The following is a 25,803-nucleotide window of genomic DNA, read 5'->3' as shown; positions in this document are numbered from 1 at the left end:
GTCCAAATGCCTTTTCAACATTGTAATTGTCTCTGCCTTCACCAGCTTCACTGGCAGCTCATTCCTGATATTCACCACCCTCTGTGTGAAAAGCTTACCTCTCAGATCCCCTTTAAATTTTCTCCTCTCATCTTAAACCTATGCCCTCTCATTCTGGACTTCTCTGACCTGAGAAAAGGACACTGACTATCTGTGCCCCTCGTAAGTTTATAAACCTCTATAAGGTCACCCTCAGCATCCTAAGTTCCAGTGAGAATAACCCCACCTTATCCAATCTCTCCTTTTAACTGCAGCACTCCATTGTAGGCAACATCCTGGTGAAGCTCTTCTGCAGTCTTTCTAATGCTACCATATTCTTCTTAAGGTGTGGTGACTAGAACTGTACATAATACTCTAAATGCAGTCTAACCAATGTATTATACATCTGCAATGTGACATCCCAACTCTTATACTCTTGAGCTCTTTTTGTCAGATCTTTGCTTATTCACCAAACCTCTCTATATTTTTTGTAGAAAACAAGTTGAGCAGCATCTGTGGAGAGAGAAAGAGAGTTAGCATTCCAGATCGCAGACCCTTTGACAGAACCTTAATTGACAGAGCCTTGACCACATTGCTTCCATTTCTCACACCTCTGGTGTCACCCCCTCTCCTCCTGAATAGAGCAAGAACAGAGTTCCCCTGGTCCTCGGTTTCCACCCCCCTTCATTCAACGGATCATTCTCTGCAATTTCCACCAGCTCCGACAAGAGTCCACCAGACACATTTTCCCTTTCCCACCACTTTCAGCATTTCAAAGGGACTGTTCCTTTGCGACTCCTGGGTCTGCTCTTCCGACTCACCAACTACTCCACTTTTACAGCAGCTGTGCTGACCATGATGCCAATTTACACCGCATGTCCGCCTACATGTGGTCTATATCCTGCAATTCCCTGCCAGTTCACATGTTTGTCTAAATGCCTCTTAAACATTATTATCATATCTGCTACCACCACCTCCCCTGCTTCTTGCCTCTTACATCTCCTTTAAACGTTCCCACTTTCACCTTAAAGCTGTGTCCTCTGGTATTTCACATTTCCACTCTGGGAAAAAGACTCTGTCTGCCTACCCTGTCTATGCCTCTCAATTTTATAAACTTCAGGTCGCCCTCAGCCTCCAACATTCCAGAGAAAACAATCCAAGTTTGTCCAACCTCGCCTTATAGCTAATACTTCCTAATCCAAGCATCATGTTGGTGAGTCTCTTCTGCGCCCCCTCCAAAGCCTCCACATCTTTCCTGTAATGGGGTGACCAGAACTGCACACAATAATCCAGATGTGGTCTGGCCAAAGTTTTGTACAGCTGGAACATGACCTCCTGACTTTTCTACTCAACACCCCAACTGATGAAGGCAGGTATACTGCATGCCTTCTTTTCCACCCTATCTACTTGTGCTGCACTTCCAGGAAGCTATGGACCTGGACCCAAGATCCCTCTACACATCAGTGCTCCCAACGGTACTGCCATTAACTGTATACTTCTCTCTTAAAGTTGACCTCCCAAAGTGCAATAGCTCACACTTGTCTGGATTAAACTCCATCTGCTACTTCACCGCTCATTTCTCCAACTGATCTATCCTGCTGTATCCTTTCTTCACTATCTACTGACAACTTTCTTCACCAATTTTTATGTTGTCTGCAAACTTACTAATCAGACCATCTACATTTTCATCCAAATCACGGTTAGCGTAACGCGATTACAGCGGCAGCGTCCCGGGTTCAATTCCCGCCGTTGTCTGTAAGGAGTTTGTACGTTCTCCCCATGTGTCTGCGTAGGTTTCCTCCGGGTGCTCTGGTTTCCTCCCACATTCCAAAGATGTACAGGTTAGGAGTTGTGGGCATGCTATGTTGGCACCGGAAGAGTGGAGACACTTGCGGGCTGCACTCAGCACATTCTCAGTAACATAAAAGGATGCGTTTCACTGTGTGTTTCGATGTACATGTGAGTAATAAATAAATATCTTACATCACAAACAACAGAGGTCTCAGCACTGATCCTTGCAGAGCATCACTGATCACAGACCTCCAGTCAGATTAACACCCCTCCATCTCTACCCTATCCTCTATGGCCAAACAAATTCTGAATCCAATCTACCAAGTCTCCATGAAGCCTTGATCTTCTGCATCAGCTTTGTCAAAAGCTTTACTAAAGTCCATGTATACAATATTCATTGCCCTACCCTCTTCAATCATCTTCTTCACCTCCTAAAAAAACGCTAACAAATTTGAAAGACCTGACCTCCCCCGCACAAAGCCTCCTATATTCCATGAGTTTCTCATTTCTGCAATAACCTTATCAAGTCTCCTCTGGAAATCTCTGATTTTCTTTTATTCCATGCACACAACACTTGTTCATACATGATTTTCCTTTATGAGTCCTCCTCAGAGACTTATTCCCAGTGCGACAATGGCTAACACGAGGTGACATAATTTTAAGGTGATTGGAGGAAGGTATAAGGGGGATGTCAGGAGTAAGTTTTTTTACACAGAGAGTGGTGGGTGCGTGGAACCCACTGCCTGCAGAGGTTATGGGGCAGATACATTAGGGACATTTAAGAGACTCTTAGATAGACACATGAATGATAGAAAAATAGGGGAGCTATATGGGAGGGAAGGGTTAGATAGATATTAGAGCAGGATAAAATGTCAGCACAACATTGTGGGCCGAAGGGCCTGTACTGTGCTGTAGTGTTCTATGTTCTATGAAACCATCTTCACATTAAGCTTCTTGGCAGGCCAGACTTATATAAGTAGGCTAATCCATAATCATGCAAATCTAGCTGGTCAGGACCCAACACCTTATCATAAACAACACATTACACAGACCAAGAAGCTTAATGTGCAAATAACTGCTGCCATTAAGCCATTTTGACTCATCCTATCGCAGATATTCTGCTTGTTCTTTACACCCCTCCATTATCTTCTCTACTACTAAAAACTAACTCGCATCTCTCTTTCCCAGTTCTGATGAAGAGTTGCAGACCTGAAACGTTGATTGTTTCTCTTTCCACAGATAATGCCTGACCTGCCGAGTTTTTTCCAGCACGTTCTGTTTTTATTTCTTCTGTGAAGTTGCCTTAGGGGATAGCTTTGTGTTGACTCCATCTCACAGCGATGAATCAAGGCCTGGACATGGTGGGCTGAAGGGCCTGTGTCTGTGCTGTATGACTCTATGACTATCTAATTCCAAGGCAAACACTATAGGAGTAATCATGGAAATTGTGTCATTTGGTGATGACTTTAAGCATATCCATTGTTGGGGATCTGGTAAAGCAGGCTGCTAGAATTTTAGAATCAGTGACTCTAAATTGCTGATGTTTTACAAGTTATCCTCAAAACAGCTTAGGCACTTCTGCTGTGTCCCAACTCACTTTGTTTCATTCACGAACCTCTTCATCCTCTACCCCACCTGTTCTTGCTGATATACATTGGCTTCCAGTTAAACAGTGCCTCATTTTTAAAATCGACATCCCTCCAAGCGAGGTTCTTCTATATCTCTGTATTCCACATTAGCATTAGATCCTGCTGGGATATCTGCACTCCTGTGATTCTGGTCTCTGAATGTAATCACTCCTCCATTAGTGGCTGTGCCTTCATTTGACAAAACCCTAAACCTCTGGATCTGCATCCTGAAACCGACCTGCCTGCTGCCTCACCTTTCTCCTTAGGTCTTTTGGTAAAGCTTTTGGTCATCTGCACAAATACCTGGCCACCTTGCTCACTGTCAGATCTGATAACCCTCCCATGAAGCTACTTTGCCATATTGAAGGCATTGTGATGCTATTCTGAGTCTTTGGTAGTGCTCAAGAGCATGGGACACAAGTTTAAGCGAATTAGAAGAAGGTTCTGAAGCTCCGTGAGGATTTTGTTTCCAGAGAATCATTGTGATCTGTAAAGCATTGTCCAAAGGAGAGAAAAAATAGACTAACGTTTATCTGGCAGCTATCATGTTTCACCACAGCGCATCACAGCCAGTGAAGTGCTTTGCAGTGTCATCACAGTTCTAAGATAGGAATGGGTGGTAGAAGCAGATTTATTTCATTTGTGAATTGGATAAATATCTGAATAGAAAACTCTTGAAGGAGTTGTGGGTTAGTGAGGGGTGATGTGGTGCAGAGCTGAGGGGAAAAATTGGGAGTCAAGAGGGATAGGTGAGGGTGGAGAGGTGTGGAACTAATTTCATAACTTTATCCTAAGGCAGAACATACCCTTTGAGCTGAATGGCCTACTCCTGTGCTGTATCATTCTGTGCTGCAGGATTACAAGGAAACTCTGTGTTACAGGGTACCTGTATCAGCCATCTCCAACTTGGGCACTGGGGCTATAAGCCCAGAACGTTTTAGACTCTGCTTTCTATCAATACAAAATTCCTCTGAACTTGAGGACTTTTGGATATATGTCTTTCTATTCATCAGCATCCAATGATTTGCTGGAAGTTGCATGCATGTGGGCTTAAATGAGGAGAGGATCGTAGTCAGCCATGATGCCTTCCTCATTCAAATAGTCTGCCAATATTGACTGTCTGTGCTCACTGCCTAGGCTCACACATGAAGAATGGCCAAATGAGCGAGGTACTGGAAGGTGCCCAGTACCCTTGGACTTGTTCTGAAACTGGAGTCAGCACTTTAAGGAGAAAAGGTGAGAAAATAAGAAACAGGAAGAAAATGGTCTGTTTGTCTGCAGCGGCACTGTAGTGTGAGCAGTTATGGCAGGAGAATGGCACAAGTCTGCTCAGAGACTTCAGCTGATATTAGGGTGACCTGTGCTGCTTTAGGTCCCAGTTCCCCATTCCTGCACCTCACCCCACATCAGCACGTCTACTAATTAATGTTCTCTTTTCACATTCACACAGTCTAAAGTTTATTATTACTGGAATCATCCTGTGATTTGGCATGCAACTTTTCTTGCGATATGCTCCACGTTTACACTCTGCTTTTTCCCATCGTCTGTCCAAACTGGCAATGTAATTCAGGAAAATTGATACTGCCTACTGAATTGTCATCACCGGTGGCAATGGTCATCAGTTTCTTTCTTTTCAAAAGCATCAGAAACAGCTGCCAAAGACACGACCCTAACTTTTATCTTGCCCTTTGATCTGGAGCAAGGTATTGTGAAGAAATGGACTGTGGAAAAAATGCAGCAGATTAGATCCCTTCTGTTAATATTGATTGATCATATTTACCTTTAACCAATCCAAGTGGGCTTCTTTGATTAACCTGATTTTCGAAGTGGCAACACATTTTATTTTTGATTATTCCCTGAAGGCTTCCCGGTAATAATCCTGTTGAGGCCACACTAGTGCTTTATATGGGCTTATCATAACTTTCAACTGTACTGTTCCATTTCTGAAGCAATGGATCCTGAGTGCCTTTGAGCAGCGTTATCACTTCCCTCAGTTCCTTAAAGTATTTCTAAATGTGTGTCTGGGTCTCTCTGCTCCCACACCTTGTTTAAATTAGTATCATTTAGTTTTTTCTGGTTTCATTTTTCTAACCAAGATTCATCACTACCTAGGTGAAATTTCCCTTGCCATCTGTTTGCCCTTTTCACTAACTTCAACAGCTTCCAATTCTATAACACCTTTAACATAAAAAACTGCCCTAACGTACTTCACAGGAGTGTGATTGAACAAGCTTTGAACATCAACTTACTTGAGATGACTTAAGGGTAAAATCTTAGTCCAAGAGCTAGAGTTATGAAGCATCTTAAAGGGGGTGAAGAGGTAGAAGCAGCGTGGTTAACAGACAGAGTTCCAGAGCTCAGGGCCTTGGCAGCTCAAGGCCTAGCTACTGTAGAGAAGCAATTACCTTCAAGGATTTGCCAAAAGGCTGGGATTGGATGAGTGCAGAGAGAGAGTTCAGGAGCTATTTAAGTCAACAAGAATGATGGATGAAGTTGCCTGAGCTGTGTTGAAATCTACAGAGAATATGAGGATGGGAAACCAGGGAGCAGAGAAGCAAGAGTATTGACACAGTCAGTCAGTCAGTGATAGCAGGTGAAAGTTCATGTAGCAGATAGTTTGAAATACGGTAGAAGTTGGTGAAAGACAAGCATATCTGACAATTCAGCCTAGGTTATGTGCTACATTCAGTTTATACTTTTACATTCTAAGGTATCTGGTCCCTTCAGTATTTGTGGTCCAAGCTTGTAGTCCACGGAGGAGATTTCGTCACACCCAAAGCCTGGATTGCAGTAATCTCCACATCAATCCGATTTTTCTAGACTGGCATCACAGAGTCAGAACTGGATAACAGCTTTCACAGTAGACAGTCTGAGAGACTTTCAATGGAAGTAAAATCAGACACATAACACAATGGACTCCTCGACAATGACAAATGGCATATTACGTCACCCCAAACCTGGAATTACTTTCTCTCCACCACTTGCTTCTTTTCCTCCAAGTAGTTCCCAAGCATTCTGCGCAACTTCCAATCTGCACCCTGCATAAAATGGAGATTTTCTAAACTCTGCTGTCATGTCCAGTGTTTCATTCACCCATCCCTCCATGCCTGTTGTCTGACATTGGTATGCATTACATCAATTCCTCTTTTAAAATTCTCACCCCTGATCTCAATCCTTCTATAGTCTCTACCCTCTATTTCTGTCATCTACAAGCCTTTGGGGAATCTGAGCTCCTCCAGATCTGGCCATGATAATGGAAAGTGCATTCTGGAAAGTGCCTTAGGATTTTTTAATGTCCAGTTAATTGTGGAGAACTCTGGATTTCACAGGCATCTCCAAAAGAAAGGAATTGAGGAATGTGAATTGGAGGGGTTTGAACCAGAAAGATGTCAACCAGGTGTCTGAGAGAGGCTACAAAGTCATCTGGACTGGGACACTGATCAAGAGACAGCAGGGTATGGCTGTGCCATTTCATGACTTTAATTTGGAGCCAAAGTGTTATGGCAAGACTCTGTGTAGAACTGCTTTCCATACACGTTAAGGAAAGCCCATTTTTGCACATTTAAAAAAGAACAGGCAAAATAGATAAGGAAGGGAAGTCTCTTTCATGTTAAGGATGACATAAGGTCAGAAACATTGCTAAGAGAAAAACTGTGTCAAATTTCTCAAGGACCCCACAAAGCTGTAGACAGAGTCCAGTGTCGGGTCACTATAAGTAAGTCAAGACCCAAGATGTGATGATGCAAAGCCTTGTCCAACATCTGCCCTTTCTGGGTCTATGAGAATATGGGTCAAAGCAGATGGGAAATCTGACCACAGCACCATGTGACAGGAGACCATTTAAGGTGGCAGAGGAGGTGTAAGTGACAGGGATGGGCGGTGGGAAGCAGTGATAAAAGATGAGGAATGACCTTAAACCAGAGGAACAGGAACAGGTAGGCTGGGAAAATCAAATTGGCATTAATTCTTTGCAGAATAAGTTCATAAATTGCATTTGAGCTGGTTTTCTAGTAAATCTACAAAGTAATTCTTCACTCTTAATTCTCCTTTTCATCATGAAACACTCCTAACTATACCTGGTACTCCTATAATGACCCTTTGTAGTTCTGTATAAATGCATCGTCCCTTAGTTACTTCTGTGTCTTTATACCACTGTTAGTCCTGAGACCACTACAGTTGTTCGGACATCGTGAGATAAATTAGGGATCAGGCTACCATCATTTTTTAAATTCAAAAAACTACCAATGCTAGAAATGCTCTGAGGGTCAGGCAGCACCTTGGAGAAGGAAAGAGTGAACATTAATTATGTAAGTGATTGTAATATGGTATAATTTTGTATCCAATTCCAGAGAGACACAGGCCACTTGGACTTTGGTGTTTCAAACTTAAAGGAAACAAATTATGGATGTAAGGGACTAAGTGACTGAGGTAAATTAGGAAATATGTTTGCAACGTTGGTCAATAGAAGAACAATAGCAAAAATCTGAAGAAATTCTTGGAGGTGAATGTAATAAAGCCATAACAAAGGCCAATGGAATTATAAGGGTACCAATTGGACCTAGTTTGGAAATACCAGATCCTACTGATCTCAGAAAGCTAGCAGATGCAGGCCTAGCAGAGGAGCACTGGTGAATACAGGTTGAGTCAACCTAATCTGGAAAGGAGATGGACCTCAAAAAATAACCTACGATGCAAAGAATGTTACATGATGTAAGGTCCCCACTGCTGTAGTGGCCTCAAGACTGAAGTAACAAAGGAACAATAAGTTCATACAAAACCTCATTTGGGTCATTATTGGAGAACCATGTGTAGTTAAGAGTGTTTCATTATGAAGAAGAGCATCAGAGGCCATAAATTTACTAGCATGATTCCAGAAAAGAGAAACTACAATTGTTGCTGGAAGCATTTCCACTGAAGCAAAGGCAGCTAACCTGAAACATAAGAACAAGCGGATAAAATTATTTCAGTTTAAGATGATCCAAGTCACTTTCACAATGAGTGAATCACTTTCCCTTACTACTGGGATCAAGACCTCGCTCTACCAAGTCCATGTGGTAGTTTGTGTGCAATGGCCACCCAACTCTAAAAGAAGTCACACATAGACAGCTTCCACACCACAGTATGAAGTTTGGATGCTGTAACGTCAGAACGCTCATGGACAGTCCCAACAGTAAAGACCTGAATGCTGCTCGGGAATTAAGGCATCGCTTTGACATTGACTTCACTACCCTTAGTAATAGGTAATGTATAAGATATGTCCAGTTTAAAGAACAAGGCAGTGAGTGCACCTTCTACCAGAGAGCCAACCAGAAGAGTAACATCATCTTCACGGAGTGAACTTTGCCATCAAGAATGACCAAGACCTGCCTCTCAGCATCTCTCCTTGTGACCCTGATGTAGGATTTCGACCTGAAACACCAACAGTTCCTTTCTTCCCAGGCGCTGCTCAACCTACTGAGTTCCTCAGGCAGATAGTTTGTTCCCCCTGTGTTATTAGTGAACACCTCATAACCCTTTAGCTCACTCAATGCAGAACCAACATGCTCAGGTCATTTGCGCATGACACTACCCTGGAAGCTACAAATGAGACTAAGAAAGACCTTCACTCTGATCTTGGTAAAATCTTGGTCCATATGCCAGAAGAACACAAGCTGGTGCTCCTAGGTGATTTCAATAATAGGTTGGGAAAAGGAGCAACTCTCTGACTAGGTGTGATCAGCAAGAGGGGAGTTGGGAAAGCCATCGCCAGCAGGGTCCTTCCCCTGATGAAATGCTTGGAGCATAGTCTTGTTGTAACTCACATCCTTTTTCATCAGAGGGCCAAGGACTAAATTTCAAGGCCACATCCCCCAGTCCAAGGGCTGGTGCTTGTTAGACTATATCATCGTTTGAAAGAGAGACTGCAAGGATGTTTGTATCATCCACACCATGACTACTGTGGGTACTAACTGTCAATACTACTGTGAGTACTAGATGGACTGACCACTAACTAAATAGAAACATTGCTGAGAGAAAAACTGTGTCAAATTTCTCAAGGACCCCACAAAGCTAAATAATCTCACACAGCAGCTCCCAGCCAACGGATGATGCAGAGTGTCCACAATGCATGGGCCACTCTGAAGTCTACCATGATCGACACCCGTGAAAAGACTCTTAGTACTGGTTTGTTGAGAATGACTAAGATTGAGGAGCTAACTAACAGGAAAAGTGAAGTGTTCATTATTGGAAGCACCACCATTCCTCAAGGCAACAGAAACAGCTCTGTAGGCATCTGAAGGCAGAGATCTGGCAGAAATCCTGTGACCTAAAGACAGATGATGGGTGAAAAAAAGCGAAGGGGGCTCAGCAACCTCCTGACAGCTCTGGCGTGCGCAGGTTCTTCACCACTGTCAAGTCCATCTGCACCTGAAACATTGAATCTTCCATCCCACTGAGAACCAAGATTAAGCATCAAACAATACCGCACAGGAACAGGCTCATTGGCCCACCATGTCTGTGCTGACCATGATGGCAATCTAACTAATCCCATCCGCCTGTACATAGTCTATATCCCTCTGCTCCCTGCCTGTTCATGTGTCCGTCTAGATGCTTTGTCAACATTGCTAACATATCTGCTTCTACCGCCTCCCATGGCAGTGCATTCCAGGAGCCTACCACTCTGTGTTTAAAAAAACTTGCCTTGCAAATCTCCATTTACCTTTCCCCCTCTCACCTTAAATCTATGCCTTCTAATATTTGACATTTCCACCCTGGAAAAAAAACTCTGACTATCCTATCTATGCTTCTCATTATGTTATGAACTTCTATCAGATCACCCCTTAGTCTCCTGACACTCCAGAGAAAACAATCCAAATTTGTCCAACCTCTCCTTACAGCTAATACCCTGCAATCCAGGCAAAATGCTGGTGAACCTCTTCTGCACACCCTATCTATCCAAAGCCTCCACATCCTATAGCATGACGAGACCTGCACGCAGTATGACAAATATGGCCAAACCAAAGTTTTATACAGCTGCAATGTGACTCCCAACTTTTAGATTCGATGCCCCAACCAATGAAGGCAAGCATACTGTAAGCCTTCTTTACCACTCTATCCAATTGTGTTTCCACTTTCAGGGAGCTTTGGACTAGCACCTGAAGATCCCTCTGTACATCAATGCTCCTAAGGGCCCTGCCATTTACTGCATACTTTCCTCATGTACTTGACCTTCCAAAATGCATCACTTCAGACTTGACCTGATTAAACCCGTCTGGTATTTCTCTCCCCAGATTTCGAACTGATCAATATCCTGCTGTGGCCTTTGACAACTTTTCTCACTATCCACAACTCCACCAATGTTCATATCGTCTGCAAATTGAGTAATCTGACCACCTACATTTTAATCCAAATACATCTATATACATCTATATATAGCTATGTATGTGTGTGTGTGTGTGTGTGTGTGTGTGTAGAGAGAGAGAGAGAGAGAGAGAGAGAGAGAGGTCCCAGCACTGATCCTTGCAGAACACCACTAGTTACAGATCTCCAGTCTGTATTTTATGAGGAGACCAATTTTGTATCCAATTTACTGTGGGCCCCATGAGATTTAATCTTCTGGACCAGCCCACCATGCGGGACCTTGTTAAATGCTTTAGTAAATTCCATGTGAACAACATCCACTGCCCTACCCTCATCAATCATCTCCGTCATCTCTTCAAAAAACTAAGTCAAATTTGTGAGACAGTTCCCCCTGCCCACACAAAGCCATGCTGACTATCCCTAATAAGTCTTTGCTTTTCCAAATGCGAGTAAGTCCTATCCCTAAGGATCTTCTCCAGTAATTTCCCTACCACTGGTGTAAAGCTCACCGGCCTATAGTTTTGTGGTTTGCCCCTGTTGCACTTCTTAAACAAAGGTAGAATGTTAGCTATTCTCCAGTCTTTTAGAACATTACCTGTGGCTAAAGAGGATACAAAGATTTCTGTCAAGGCCCTGGTGATCTCCTCTCTTGCCTCCTGGGAGGTGAACTCAAGGGAAAGAGAGAGAGAGAGAGAGAGAGAACTACTGATTGGAACGCTTCAAAGATCTCATCAGTCATAACCATCCTGAGCGTGAGCACCCTTGACTCCATCTACAGCAGCCCATTTGTTTTAGCTGTGCCGCCACCCCTGATTGACAATGTCAAAAAGGCCATACTAAAGGCCCAACTAGTAAACAAGGCTTCAGGAGCAGATTGTATTCCTGCTGGTTTGAAAGCTCAGTAGTGAAGAGCTTCATTTACAAATCTATAACCTCATCATCCACATTTGGGAAGAAGCAGATGTAGTTGGGCAGCTGCCATAGTCATCATCATCTTCATGAAAAAGAGACAAGTCCAGTTATATTAACAACAGAGGGATTTCGCTGCTGTCTGCCACAGAGAAAGTCATCACCAGGATCCTCTCAACTGCCTCCTTCCAGTGGCTAAATAGCTGCTTCCCAAATCACAATGTGGATTCTAGCTATTCAGGTAGATATTGCTTCCTCGCAAAACAACTCTAAGATAAATGCAGGGAGCAGCACCAACTATTGTACCTGATCACTTTCAAACTCACCGTAACCTTTGAATCCATCAAGAAAGAGGGGCTGTGGAAAACCTCCTCAAATTTGACTGCCGACAGAAACTCATCCCATCATGTATTTGCTCCTTAATGGCACTCAAGCCATGATCTTAACCAATTGGTTGACAACAGAACTAATCTCAGTGAGACCATTTTCAAAGGCTGCATTACTGCCCCAACACTTTTTTGCAATGCTGCATCTCATCTCCAACAAACTTCCATTGGGAGTGGAGCTATTCATTAGGACTAATGGAGAACTGTTCAACTAACAGCACATCTAGCAGAGCTGCTGCCTCACACTCCAGAAAACCAGGTTCAATCCTAACTGTTGGTGTCATGGGTTTTCCATGGGTGCTCAGGTTTCCTCCCACATCCCAAAGACATACGAGTTCATGGATTAATTGGCCATTGTAAATTGCTCCTGGTCTGTAGGTGAGTGGTAGAATCTGGGGGAAGTTGACAGGGATATGGAGAGAATAAAATAAGATTTGTGTGGGATTAATGTACGTGGGTGCTTGAAGAGTCAAGAATTTGTTCAAAGCCTATTTGAAATAATGCAACATCCCCACTGACTCGCGGGAATCTCTGGCTCATGGCTGCTTATGGCAGAAAAAGAGCATGTGGAATGGCATTGAGAACTTTGTCATAGTGTCATAGAGCACAGAAACAGGCCCTTTGGCCCACCACATCCATGCCGACTTTTTTCCCCATCTGCATTAATCCCATTTCCCCGCATTAGGACCATATGCTTCCATGTCTTGTCTATTTAAGTATCTGTCTAAATGCATCTTAAATGTAGTGATTGTATCTGACTGCACCATCTCCTCTGGCATCATTCCAGATATCAATCACTCTGCAAAAAACATTACCCTCAGATCCCCTTTAAAATTCCTTCCCCTCAACCTCCTACATAAATTGGTAAACATTCTAGTGAGAACAAACTTAGCCTGTCCAATCTCTCCTTGTAACTACAGCCCTCCATTCCAGACAACTTCCTGGTGAACCTCTTCTGCACTCTTTCTAATGCTACTACATCCTCCCTGTAGTCTGGCGACTGGAACTGTAGACCATATTCCAAGTGCTGTCTAATGAACATTTTGTACAGCTGCACCGCAAAGTTCCAACTCTCAGATTCACTGCTTCAGCCGATGAAGGCAAGCATGCCATATGCCTTCTTCACTACCTTAGCCAGCTGTGCCTTCATTTTCAGGGAGATATAAACTTGGTCCCTCTGTATAGCAACACTCCTAAGTCCCTTGCCATTTACTGTATATGTCCTGCCAGCCTTTGACATTGCAAAATGAGGTGTCACCATCATCATTACAAACGTTTTAATATCAATTACTTAAAGGTAATGAAGGAATTCAGAGCTTGATGGGGTAATGCTAACAGAGATTTTTAAATTAAAAGTCCAGAATGGATGTATTAGAGAAGGACCATTTATTTTCATCAGGGAGTCAATGGTCCTCAATTTAAAATTATTTTTAAGAAGGTGAAGAGAAATGCACAGAGGAATCAGTTTAAGCATGAAATACCTGCTGGAGGAGAGGGTCAGTGTTTGAGGCAGGGAGCACTGTAGGAGAAAGGTCAATGCCGAGGTTGGTCCCAGTAATGCCTTTGTTATATATGTGAATGACCACAGAAACTGCTACGTGCATGTCTCGTAATGCTTGCATCCAATTCCTGTTGAAGTCCTGTCCTTTGGGAAATTGGATCGGGCATCTCCTGTTGCAGTTCATCCAGATCATGTCATTTCCCCATCATATTTCACACTTGAAAGTACTTAGCAACCAAAATTGAGTCAAAAGTTTGCAATCTTTGTTATCGAGTCACAATTCAAGTTCCCCTGCTGAATATTATCTTTATACTTTGTCGACTCCCTCTGGTTATTTCAATGGATGAAAATCTGATATGGGCAGTGCTGTGACAGGTCAAAGTTGCTGTACTTTGATACCACCAGCTCTCCAGTGCCTCAGCCTGTGGCCCCATTCTTGCGTTTGGCCACAGAGAGCTGGAGCCACTCAGGGCACTGAGCTTGACTGACCTGCACCATGTCTCAAGAGTGGAAGGTGGGTTCTCCATTGGGAGGCCTGAGTGCCTTTACCCCACCCTCACCACCCCCAACCCACCCCTGCTTTTGCCTCACAGAGACAGGCAGCACATAAACAGGCCCTTTGGCCCACTGTGCCTGTGCCGACCATTTACCAAATCTAGTTCCATAGTCTTCTCAGCCTTGCCAATTCATGCGCTCATCCAGATACTTTTAAAATGTTGGAGTACCTGCCTCTACTGCCTGCTCAGGCAGTGTGTTCCAGATTGCAGCCACATTCTGGTGAGAAAAAAATTCTCAGATTCCCTCTAACTTTCTTACTCCTCACCTTGAACCTATGCCGTCAGGTTATAGACATCCATGTTATGGTAAAAAAGTTTCTCACTATCCACCCTATCTATGCCCTTCATGATCTATGTACTTCTATCAGGTCCCCAGCGGCCTCCTCCACTCCAAAGAAAACAAACACAGCCCATCCATCCCAGGCAACATCTTGGTAAATATTCTCTGCACCTGCTCCAATGCAATCACATCCTTCCTACACTGTGACTTACAGAACTGCACACAATATGCCAGCTGTGGCCTAACCAATGTTTTATAAAGCTGTACCACGACCTCCATGCTCTTATATTCTATGCAGATATTCATCTTCAGACAGGCAACACAGTGGTCCTAATAATAAACAAGAGTCATAGAGCTATACAGCACAGAAAGCAGGCCCTTTGGCCCAACTTGTCCAGGCCGACCAAGATGTCTTTCTGAGCTAGTCCCATTTGCCTGCATTTGGCACATATCCCTCGAAACCTTTTCTATTCATGTACCTGCATAAATGTCTTTTAAATGTTGTAATTGAACCTGCCTCTACTACTTCATCTGACAGCTCGCTCCATATACGCAGCATCCTCTGTGTGAAAAAGTTGGCCCTCAGGTCCCTTTTAATTTCTCCCCTCTAACTTTAAAACTATGTCATCTAGTTTTGTACTCCCCCACCCTAGGGAAAAGACTGTGGCTATTCAACTAATCTCTGTCCCTCATAATTTTATAAACCTCTTAATGGTCACTCCTCAGCCTCCTACTCTTCAGGGAAAGATGTCCTAGACTATCAAGCCTCTCCATATAATTAAAACCCTCCAGTCCCAGTAACATCCTTGTAAATCTTTTTTGTACCCTCTCCAGTGTAGTGACATCCTTCCTATAGCAAGGTGACCAGAACTATACACAGTACTCCATACATGGCCCAACCAACATATTGTATGTGTGTTTTGTAACAATATGAAGCCCAGCCATGGTTGGACTAGTTTATTATTGTCACGTGTACCGAGATACAGTGAAAAGCATGCCTGATTGGATTGCTCTATGAGGGGGGGTGGGACATCCTGGTTTGCATCATCACTTAGCTGCTGAACCCTTTTTCCTGTCCCACACCCCAACTGTTTCTTGTTACCACTGTGGCAGTCTATGAACCTGCATAGCTCCCGTGCACATAGTCCAGTAGTTAGGTATGAACTAGACACCGGCTGACAACCAAGGCCACAGCTGTTGTCCATTAATGTACATGCCAGGTTTTAACACTTCTTATTGGAACTAAACCATGGCAACCATTGCTTAAAGATGTTCCAGTTCCACATATTATTTTTGGTGACTCCTGTTTTGGTTTAGGATAAAATGCAACTCCCATTTCACCATCTAAAATGGGTGAAGTCCAATTACCAGGCAAACTTACTTCAAACTGGGAGGATACTGGGCTATGACAAGGTCAGGGTGGTTTAACTTCAGCAAATAAGGAACGAAGTCATATTAGACTGATGACCTGCATCAATAGTTATATACTATAGTCTAATTGCTATTTACCAATGTACAACACTTACCAAAGTTAATGGGAATGATATCATTGAGGGTATCTTGTAAATTTCAACAGCAGTTGTTTTCCATGTATGTATTGAGAGTAATATTGGGGGATGCTCAATTTTACTTTTATTTCCCACAATTTTTCTTCCAGTTTTTCCCTTTTTTCAGAAGCGTTACTTTTTGTTGAAGTACATTCAATGGCTATGGCATGCCATCTGGCAGCTTGTTTAAGTAGCCAATCTTCATACCTGGAGTGTCTTCAAAAAATTTGATGATGAGCATTACATCAATTTTGTCCCTGTTGTCTTGTCCCAGAAGAACCATTGGCTAGTGGGAATCTGGCTACTCTATTGTCCTTCTCACTGGTTCATTATTGTTCCTCCGGGGGACTGTAGGCCCATAATTAGTGGTTTTCCCCAGGAGTCAGTGCTGGGCCCATTGCTATTTGTTACCTATATCAATGATTTGGATGAGAATGTACAAGGCACAATTTGTAAGTTTTGCAGATGACACTAAAATAGGTGGTATAGTGGTCAGTGAAGAAGGTTATCAAAACTTGCAAAGGTATCTTGATCAGCTTAGTAAGTGCGCTGAGGAATGGCAAATGGAGTTTAATTTAGATAAGTGCGAGGTGTTGCATTTTGGAAAGTCAGATCAAGGTAGGACTTTCACAGAGAATGGTAGGGCCCCGGAGACTGTTGTAGAGCAGAGGGAGCTTGGAGTTCAGGTACATGGTTCCCTGAAAGTGAAGTCACGGGTAGGCGAGGGGCAATCTTATAACGGTGAAGAAGGCTTGTGGCACGCTGGCTTTTGTCAGTCAGGACATTGAGTATAGAAATTGGGAGGTCATGGTTCAGTTGTACAGGACACTGGTGAGGCCGCACTTGGAGTATTGTGTTCAGTTTTGGTCACCCTGCTATAGGCAAGATGTTATTAAACTGGAAAAAGTGCAGAAAAGATTTACAAGGATGTTGCCAGGACTCAAGGGACTGAGTTATAGGGAGAGGTTGGACAGGCTAGGACTTTTTTCCTTGGAGCCTAGGAGACTGAGAGGTGATCTTATAGAGGTGCATAAAATCATGAGAGGCATAGATAGGGTGAGAGCACTCAGTCTTTTTCCCAGAACTGGGGAATCAGGAATTAGAGGGCATAGGTGTAAGGTGAGAGGGGAAAGATTTATTTGAAACTTGAGGGGCAACTTTTTTTGCTGAGAGGGTGGTACGTATGTGGAATGAACTGCCAGAGGAAATGGAAGGTATAATAACAACTTTTAAAAGACAGTTGGACAGGAACATGGATAGGAAAGCTTGAGAAGGTTTTGGGCCAAATGCTGGCAAATGGGACCAGCTTGGATGGGCATCTTAGCCAGCATGGAACAGCTGGGCAGAAGGGCCTGATTCTGTGCCGTATGACTATATGAGTCATAGAATCGTACAGCATGGAATCAGGCCATTCAGCCTAACTCATCCACACCAACCAGTAGGCACCCTCCATAATAATTCCATCTCCCAGCACTTGATCCATATCATTCTATGCCTAACCCATTAAAGTGCATATCGAGACACTTATTAAATGCTGTCAGCATGTCCAGGTACTTACCACTCTCTGGGTGAAGATCACCCTCATATGCCCTCTAAATATCTTTCCCCTTATCTTAAATCTGTGTCCTTTAGTTTTATCCATCTCTACCCTGTCTAGACCCTTCACAATTTTATATACATCAATCATACCCCCTCTTAACTCTCTCCACTCCAGGGAAAACAGACCGATCTTCTCCAGTCTCTCCTCATAACTGAACTGCTCCATTGCAAGCAACATACTGGTGAATCCTCTTTGCACCCTCTCCAGCACTATCACATCTTTCCTATAGCATGGTGACCAGAACTGCATGCAATGCTCCAGCTGAGGTCTGACCAAGGTTTTTAAAAGTTGGAGCATAGCCTCCCTATTTCTGTATTCAGTGCCCTGACTAATGAAGGACAATATCCCATATGCCAACCTCACCGCAGTATCTACCTGTGTTGCTACCTTCAAGGTGGTTTAGACTGTACTCAAAGGTCCCTCTGCGCCTCAACACTCCCTAAGTTCCTACCATTCTTAGTGTATGTTCTAGCCTCATTTGTACCCCTAAAATGAATCACCTCACATTTGTATGGATTAAATTCCATCTGACAACTTTTGGCCCATTTCACCAACACATTCCTCCCTGACTATCTTCCACATTATTAACAACTCCACCAATCTTTATGTCATCCATGAACTTACTAATCATGCCTCTCATATACACACCCAAGTCATTCACAAACAGCAAGGATCCCAGCCCCGATCCATGTTGGACTCCACTTGTCACAGGCATGCATTCACAGAAACAGCCCTCTACCATCACCCTATCTCTCCTATTGCTAAGGTAGTTTTGGATCCAGTTTGCCCACTTGCCCCGGATCCCATGGGCCATAATCTTTTGAATCAGTCTCCCATATGGGACCTTGTCAAAGATCCATGCAAGTCCAGTTGAAGAGTCTCGACCAGAAACTCCAGTTGTCCATTTCCTTCCATAGATGCTGCCTGACCCACTGAGTTCCTCCAGCATCTTGTTTGTTGCTCCAGATTCCAGCAGTCTCTTGTGTCTCCATATAAATCACATCTACTGCCCTGCCCCCATCAATACACTTTGTTAGCTCTTCAGAAAAATCAGTCAAATTAGACAGGCAGGATCTGCCCTTGACAATGCCATGTTGACTCTCTCTGATTAGTCCCTGCCCTTCCAAGTGATCATTAATCCTCTTGCTCAGAATTTTTCCCCAGTATTTTCCCTACCGCTGACATTAGGCCTATAGTTACCAGGCTTTTCCTTACTGCCTTTCTTGAAAAGGGAAACCGCATTTGCTGTCCTCCAGTCAACTGTTATCTCTCTTGTGCCCAGCAAAGATTTAAAAACCTCAACCAGAGCCCCAGCAATCTCTTCCCTTGCCTCCCGTAGCAGCCTGAGGTAAATCCCATCCAGCCCTGTGGATTTATCCACTTTTAAGACCACTAAGGAATCGAGTATCTCCTCTTTATTTTTGTAGGTCTGGACTAGACTTTCACCTACTCCGTCACTGAATTCTCCAATGACAGAGTCCATTTCCTTTGCGAATACCAATGAAAGGTATTAATTTAGAACCTCACCTATACCTTCTGTCACCATGCCACCATTCTCCTCTCGCCCTCCAACATAACAGGGACAGGGTCCCCCTTGTCCTCACCTACCACCCCTCGAGCCTCCGCATTCAACACATCATCCTCTGCAACTTCCACCACCTCCAACGGGATCCCCCGGCACATCTTCCCTTCCCCACTCCCCCCACCCCCCCAGCTTTCCACAGGGATCGCTCTTTCTGCGACTCCTTTGTCCCTTGTCCACTCGTCCCTCCCCACAGATGACCGTCCCGGCATTTATCCCTGCAACCGTACTAAGTGCTACACCTGTCCCTACACCTCCTCCATCGCCACCATTTGGGGGCTTAAACAGTCCTTCCAGGTGAGGCAGTGCTTCACCTGTGAATCTGAGGGTGTCATTTATTACATCCGGTGCGGCCTCCCCTACATCGGTGAGACCCGACGCAGATTGGGTGACCACTTCATCAAGCACCTTTGCTTTGTCCGCCGCAAAAGCAAGGATCTCCTGGTGGCCAGCCACTTCAATTCCACATCCCAATCCCGTACTGACATGTCTATCCATGGCCTCCTCTACTGCCACATCGAGGCCAGACGTAGGTTGGAGGAACAACACCTCATATTCCGCCTTGGTAGTCTCCAACCTCACGGCCACAACATCAATTTCTCCAACTTCCAGTAACCCGTCCTCTCTTCTTCCCCCCCTACCCACTATTTTTTTGTTTGTTTTCCTCCCTCCTCCCCCCCTTGTCTTCCCTCATTTCTGTGGCCCCCTTACCCCTTCTCTTTCCCCTTGCCCCACACTCATGACCTGCCCATCTATTCCCCACCTCCTTCCCTTTATTCCATGGTCCACTGCCCTCTCCTACCGGATTCCTTCCTCTTCTGCCCTTTGCCTCTTCTATGTGTCACCTCTCAGCTTCTTACATCTCCTCCTCCTCCACCCACCTGCCTTCCCCCTCTCACCAGGATTCACCTATCACCTGCCAGCCTGTGCTCCTCCCCCTGCCCTGACCTTATTATTCTGCCATCTGCCCTCTTCCTTTCCAGTCCTAATGAAGGGTCTCAACCCAAAACGTCAACTGTTTATTTCCCTCCAAAGAAGCTGCCTGATCTGCTGAGTTCCTCCAGCACTTGGTGTGTATTGCTCCAGATTCCAGCATCTGCAGAATTTCTTGTGTCTCTACCGTGTCCCTGTTGTCCCGAATGGCCCCCTACATTTTTCCTGGTTATTCTTTTGCTTGTAATATACTTATAGAATGCCTTCAGATTTTTCGTAACCCCTCTGGGCTTTTTTTAAGCACTTCCCTGCACTTTTTATACTCTAGATGGGCCTCCCCAATCATTAGTTCCCTATCCTTATTATATGCTTACTTTTTTCTCACCCCTCTATATTCCTCGACATCCAGGGTTCCCTATACTTGTACTGCTGGCTTTTACACTTATCGGAACATATTGTCCCTGAACTCTTACTATTTCTCATTTTAATGCTTCCCTTTGTGCAGTTGTAGACTTACCTGCAAGTAGATGATCCCAATCTGCTTTTTTACAGGTCTTCCTTAATGTTAATAAAATTTGCCTTCTCCCAATTTAAGACCTTCATTTCTGGTCCATCCCTATCCTTTTCAATAACTATTTTAAAATACACAATGTTATGGTCACTAATTCCAAAATGATCACCCACTGGCACTCGTCTACTTGACTAGCTACATTCCCTGAGATAAAGTCCAGTAATGTTATTTCCCTTGTAGGTTTATCTGCATACTGTGTCAAAAAGCTCTCCTGGACAAGAATTCTGCCCTCTCTAAGCCTTTATCGTTAAGGCAATTCTAATTAATATTTGGAAAATTGAAATCCCCCAGTACGATAACTTTATATTAATTGCTTCTCTCTGATATCTTCCTTCATATCTGTTCTTCTGTTTCCTGTTGACTATTGGGAGGTCTGTAGTACACCACCAACAAAGTGACGGCACCCTTTTTGTTTCCCGTCTTCCAATCTCTACCCATATGGCCTTGTTTGAGGAGCCTTCTTGGATATTCTCCCTCAATACTGAAGTAACACAATCTTTGACTAACACTGCAGTACCTCTTCCCCTTTTACTTCCCCTCTGTCTTGCCTGAAAATTCCATACCCATTGAGTTGCCAGTCCAGCCTATTCTTTTGACCATGTCTTGATGATGGCAACAATATCGTAGACCCTATTAAAGCTTTTTTTCCCAGTTACACCCCTTGTGTTAAAATAGATGCAATTTAGTTTTGAATTCCCTTGATGTGCATTTACTTACTTGTTCTGCCTCCTAGACTTAGTAACTATTTCTCCTCTACTTGACTCTACTTCTCCATCTGAACATCTACTCTGGGTCCACTTCCCCTGCCAACTCAGTGTAAACCTTCCCCAACAGTATTTGCAAACCTTACAGCAACAATGTTGGTCCCAGTCTGGTTAAGGTGCAAACCATCCCACTTGTACAGGCCCCACCTTCGCAGAAACAGTCCCAGTGATAGTCCTGGATAAAATCGTTGTCTTTCCACCATCTACAAGACACAGGTCAGAAGTTTGATGGAACACTCTCCACTTTCCTGGAATTCAAGTAGCAGTATTCAAGAAGCATCCAGACTGTTTCCTATCATATCAAGAAGGGCAAGGACAGCAGGCATATGTATACTCTCTACCAGCTACAAGTCTCCATCCTGGGTGGGAAATATATCACTACTGGATCTATATTCTGGCATTGCTTGGCTAATGGCACTGTGGGAATATCTTTACCAGATGGACTGTTTTAAAAAGTAGTTCCCCACCACCTTCTTGAGGACAAAAAGTGATGCATAATTAATGAACTAGAAAAAAAATCCATTCAACTTCCAGTTGCAAAGCTCACAAGCAATGCCATATCTTTGGTACTAAGCATACAATCAGGCTAGTGTGATTGGAAAAATCTTGCAACTGCATGTCAATCAGAGTATAAGTACTATGAGGGCGATATGCCCCTGACAAAGAGTTTGAGCAATTAACTGAGAACATTCATGTGGAAAATGCAACTTGTGTGAGGGAAGTGATATTTAACAGATTGGTATATCTTACAATACTTGCATTAGTTCAGGGAGTGCTGTTTCTTAAATGGATACTTCTGCTGTTACATGTGACATTAGATTGGACATTCATCAATTTTAATCAATGGTATACAAAACCAGGAAGATCCAGTTAAAGTTCTCTGACATGTAGTGGCTTTAGAATCCATTGGGCATTGGGAGGAATTCAACCATTATTCTCATTATCCACTGAATCTTGTTGAATGTGGTTATGTTAGGTGTTCGCTAAGATAAAGATCTGGCATAGCTGGGATGCTGCCATGTGCAATGGAGACCTAATAATGCTGAAGCCCATTTTTGGGCCCTAGTTGCCTAATTTCACATGGGCTAGAATAGATCAAGTATGGAAATCTTCCAGGGAGGCATCAGCTGCCACCACACCCATGATGTTCTGTGACATGTGATCACTGCCAAAGAAAACATGCAACCATGTAGACAGATTCAGAATGGGCAGTACTAAGCTCACAGCAAGAGCAGCAGAACACTTATGCTCCAAAATCATGGCTTAAGTTGGTCTGAACCCCAACAAATGTCTGGATTCTATAACATTAATAGCATTTTCTAAATAAACATTATCAATTCCATCACAAATCAAAATCCTGTGGCTTTAAAATGGAAAATGCTGGAAATGCTCAGCAGGCCAGGCAACACTTGAAGAGAGAATCTGAGATAATGTTCCAGGTCAATTACCCTTCATCAGAACTGACCTGCTGATTATTAATAACTGTAAGTTTTCAAATAATCAATTGGTATTTGCAGAAGAAATTGAAATTGGATGAATAAAGTGTTCTGGGCAAAAGCCTGAGCAGCCAGCCTCTAATTTTATGTCTGTCTGTTCTGCACTCACCCTCCAGGGCAAATAACTGCATTAAACACATTAGTTCAAGCTCTCCTTAATATTTTCTATTTATATTTCTAATCATGTAATCAATTAGCCAGTGAAATTGAACAGTGTTACAGAACACAATTAGTTATTTTATCTTCTATATTAAGTTTATATTTAAGAATGATAACATGATACTGAAAAAAACGGAAAATGTGCTTATCACCAAAAATAACCATTATTAATGTGCCCCTCCTGCTGTACGTAAACTGATTTAAAAATTACAGAAAATTACCTACTGATCTAGACTAACTAGTTCCTTGATAAAATAAATAATTGTTGATATTGAAAGCTAAGAATGTGAGCACAGCAGGGAACTGTTGTATGTAGGAGTACAGAGATACGTCATGGGTTTGGATGATCACATGCGCAGGAACCACCACCAGCTTCTCAAATTCACATTCCAAATTTCAGAAATTGAGTATAGAACATGGAACATGGAACAGTACAGCACAGGAACTGGCCCTATGACCCACAATGTCTGTGGTGACCATGATGCCAAAAGAAACTAATCCCATCTGCCTGCACATGATCCAGATCCCTCCATTCCCTTCATGTTCATGTGTCTATCTGAATGCCTCTTAAATGTCACTATCATGTCTGCTTCCACCACCACTTCTGGCAGTGTGTTCCAGGCACCTACTGTGTAAAAAAAGCTTGCCCGCACATCTTCCTTAAACTTTCCCCCTCTCAGCTTAAAGCTATGCCCTGTAGTACTCAACTTTTCAACCCTGGGAAAGAGACTCTATCTACCCTATCTTTATCTCTCTTAATTGTATATACTTCTAAGAGCCCACCCCTCACTTCCAACGCTCCAGAGAAAACAATCCAAGTCTGACCAACCTCTCCTTACAGCTAATTCTATTTAATCCAGGCAACATCCTGATGAACCTCCTCTACACCCTGTCCAAAGCCGGCACATCATTTCTGTAACGCAGTGACCAAAACTGAATACAGTACACTAAATGCAGCCTAAGCAAAGTTTTATACAGCTGCCTTGAGTGGTCCTACTCTCTCCCTAGCTACCCTCTTGTTTTTAATGTATGTATAAAATGCCTTTGGATTTTCCTTCATCCTAATTGCCAGAGACAATTCCTGCCCCCCTTTGACCTTCCCAATAGTCTGCTTGAGTGCTTTTCTGCTTTCTTTATGTTCCTTAAAGGCCTTGTCTGATTTCAGCTTCCTAAACATCACATATGCTTCCTCTTTCTTTTTGACTAAATTTACAACATCCCTCTTCATCCAAACCTCCCGAACCTTGCCATCCTTGTCTTTCCTCCTTACTGGAACATGCTAGTCCTGAATTCTGATCAGTTGGTCTTTAACCATTTTCCACATGCCAGACGTGGACTTACCCAATAACAGCTGCTCCCAACAGCTACTCTTCCTAGCTCCTGCTTAATAATATTGTCATTTGCCTTTTCCCCCATTTGAGCACTTTCCCCTGAGGTCCAGACTTATCCTTATTCATAACTATCTTAAAACTTAAGGAGTTTTGATGACTGTCCCCTAAATGCTGTCCCACTGAAAGCTCAATCACCTGGTCAGGCTTGTTTCCGAATAGAAGGTCTAGTATGGCACCTCCTCCAGGTGTACTATCTACATACTGTTCCAAGAAATCCTTTTGGATGCACTAAACAAATTTTGCCCCATCTATGCCTATTGCACTAAGGATGTCTCAGTCAATATTGGCGAACAACATAGAACATAGAAGTGTACAGCACAGGAACAGGCCCTTCAGCCCACTATGTCTGTGCTGAACATGATGCCAAATTAAACTAATCCCTTCTGCCTGCACGTGATACATATCCCTCCATTCCCTGCATGTTCATGTACCTATCTAAAAGCCTCTTAAATGCCACTATCATGTCTGCTTCCATCACCACCCCAGGTAGTGCATTCCAGGCACCTATCATTCTCTGTGTAAAAAAACTTGACTCCTATCACCTTAAAGCTCTGCTATCGAGTATTTGACATTTCCAGTCTGGGAAAAAGATTATGACTTTCTATCCTATCTATGCCTCTCATAATTTTATTAACTTCTGTCAGGTCTCCCCTCAGCCTTTAATGTTCCAGAGAAAACAATCCACATTTGTCCAACCTCTCTTTATGGCCAATGCCCTCTAATCCAGGCAGCATCCTGGTAAATCTCTTGTGCATCCCCTTCAAAGCCTCCACATCCTTCCTGTAATGGGGCAGCCGGAACTGCACACAATATTCCAAGTGCAGTCTCACCAAAGTTTTATACAGCTGCAACATGACTTCCAGACTCTTATGCTCAATGCCCAACCAATGAAAGTAAGCATGCCATACGCCTTCTTTACCTATCTACTTGTGTTGTCACATTCAGGGAGCTATGGACTTGGACTCCAAAATCCCTCTGTACATCAATGGTGTTAAGGGTCCTGCCATTAACTGCATTCTTTCCCCTTACATTTGACCTCTCAAAGTGAAACACCTCACATTTGCCCAGATTAAACTCCATCTGCCATTTCTCATCCCATATCTGTAACTGATCTATATCCTGCTCTATCCTTTAACATCATTCTTCCCTGTCCACAACTCCACCATTTTGTGTCATCTGCAAACGTACTAACCAACCCATCTACATTTTCGTCCAAGTCATTTTTAGATATCACAAACAACAGAGGCTGCAGCACCAATCCCTGTGGAACACCACTGGTCAGGGGAAGTTAAGTCACCCACTATGATAACCCTGTTGCTTTTACATCTTTCCATTACCTGTGTACATATCTG

The 25,803-nt window shown here is 43.4% G+C and overlaps 1 protein-coding gene across 18 annotated transcripts in view; it reads left to right on the top strand.

The window, feature by feature from the left end:
- Positions 1 to 25,803, top strand: part of LOC127575471 (regulating synaptic membrane exocytosis protein 1-like) — a 587,418-nt gene that overhangs the window by 529,670 nt on the left and 31,945 nt on the right. For 12 of the 18 annotated variants that reach the window (XM_052025392.1, XM_052025387.1, XM_052025385.1 and 9 more), the window contains one exon: positions 4,575 to 4,673. The exons of the other annotated variants lie outside the window; for them this stretch is intronic. In XM_052025392.1, coding sequence (XP_051881352.1) covers positions 4,575 to 4,673 — 99 coding nt within the window. The remainder of the gene's footprint in view (positions 1 to 4,574; positions 4,674 to 25,803) is intronic. 18 annotated transcript variants of the gene reach the window in all.

Source organism: Pristis pectinata, chromosome 10, assembly GCF_009764475.1.
Source record: "Pristis pectinata isolate sPriPec2 chromosome 10, sPriPec2.1.pri, whole genome shotgun sequence".
Taxonomy (NCBI): Eukaryota; Metazoa; Chordata; class Chondrichthyes; order Rhinopristiformes; family Pristidae; genus Pristis; species Pristis pectinata.
Note: the sequence above shows the minus strand (reverse complement) of the source record. Positions and strands in the feature narration are given on the sequence as shown.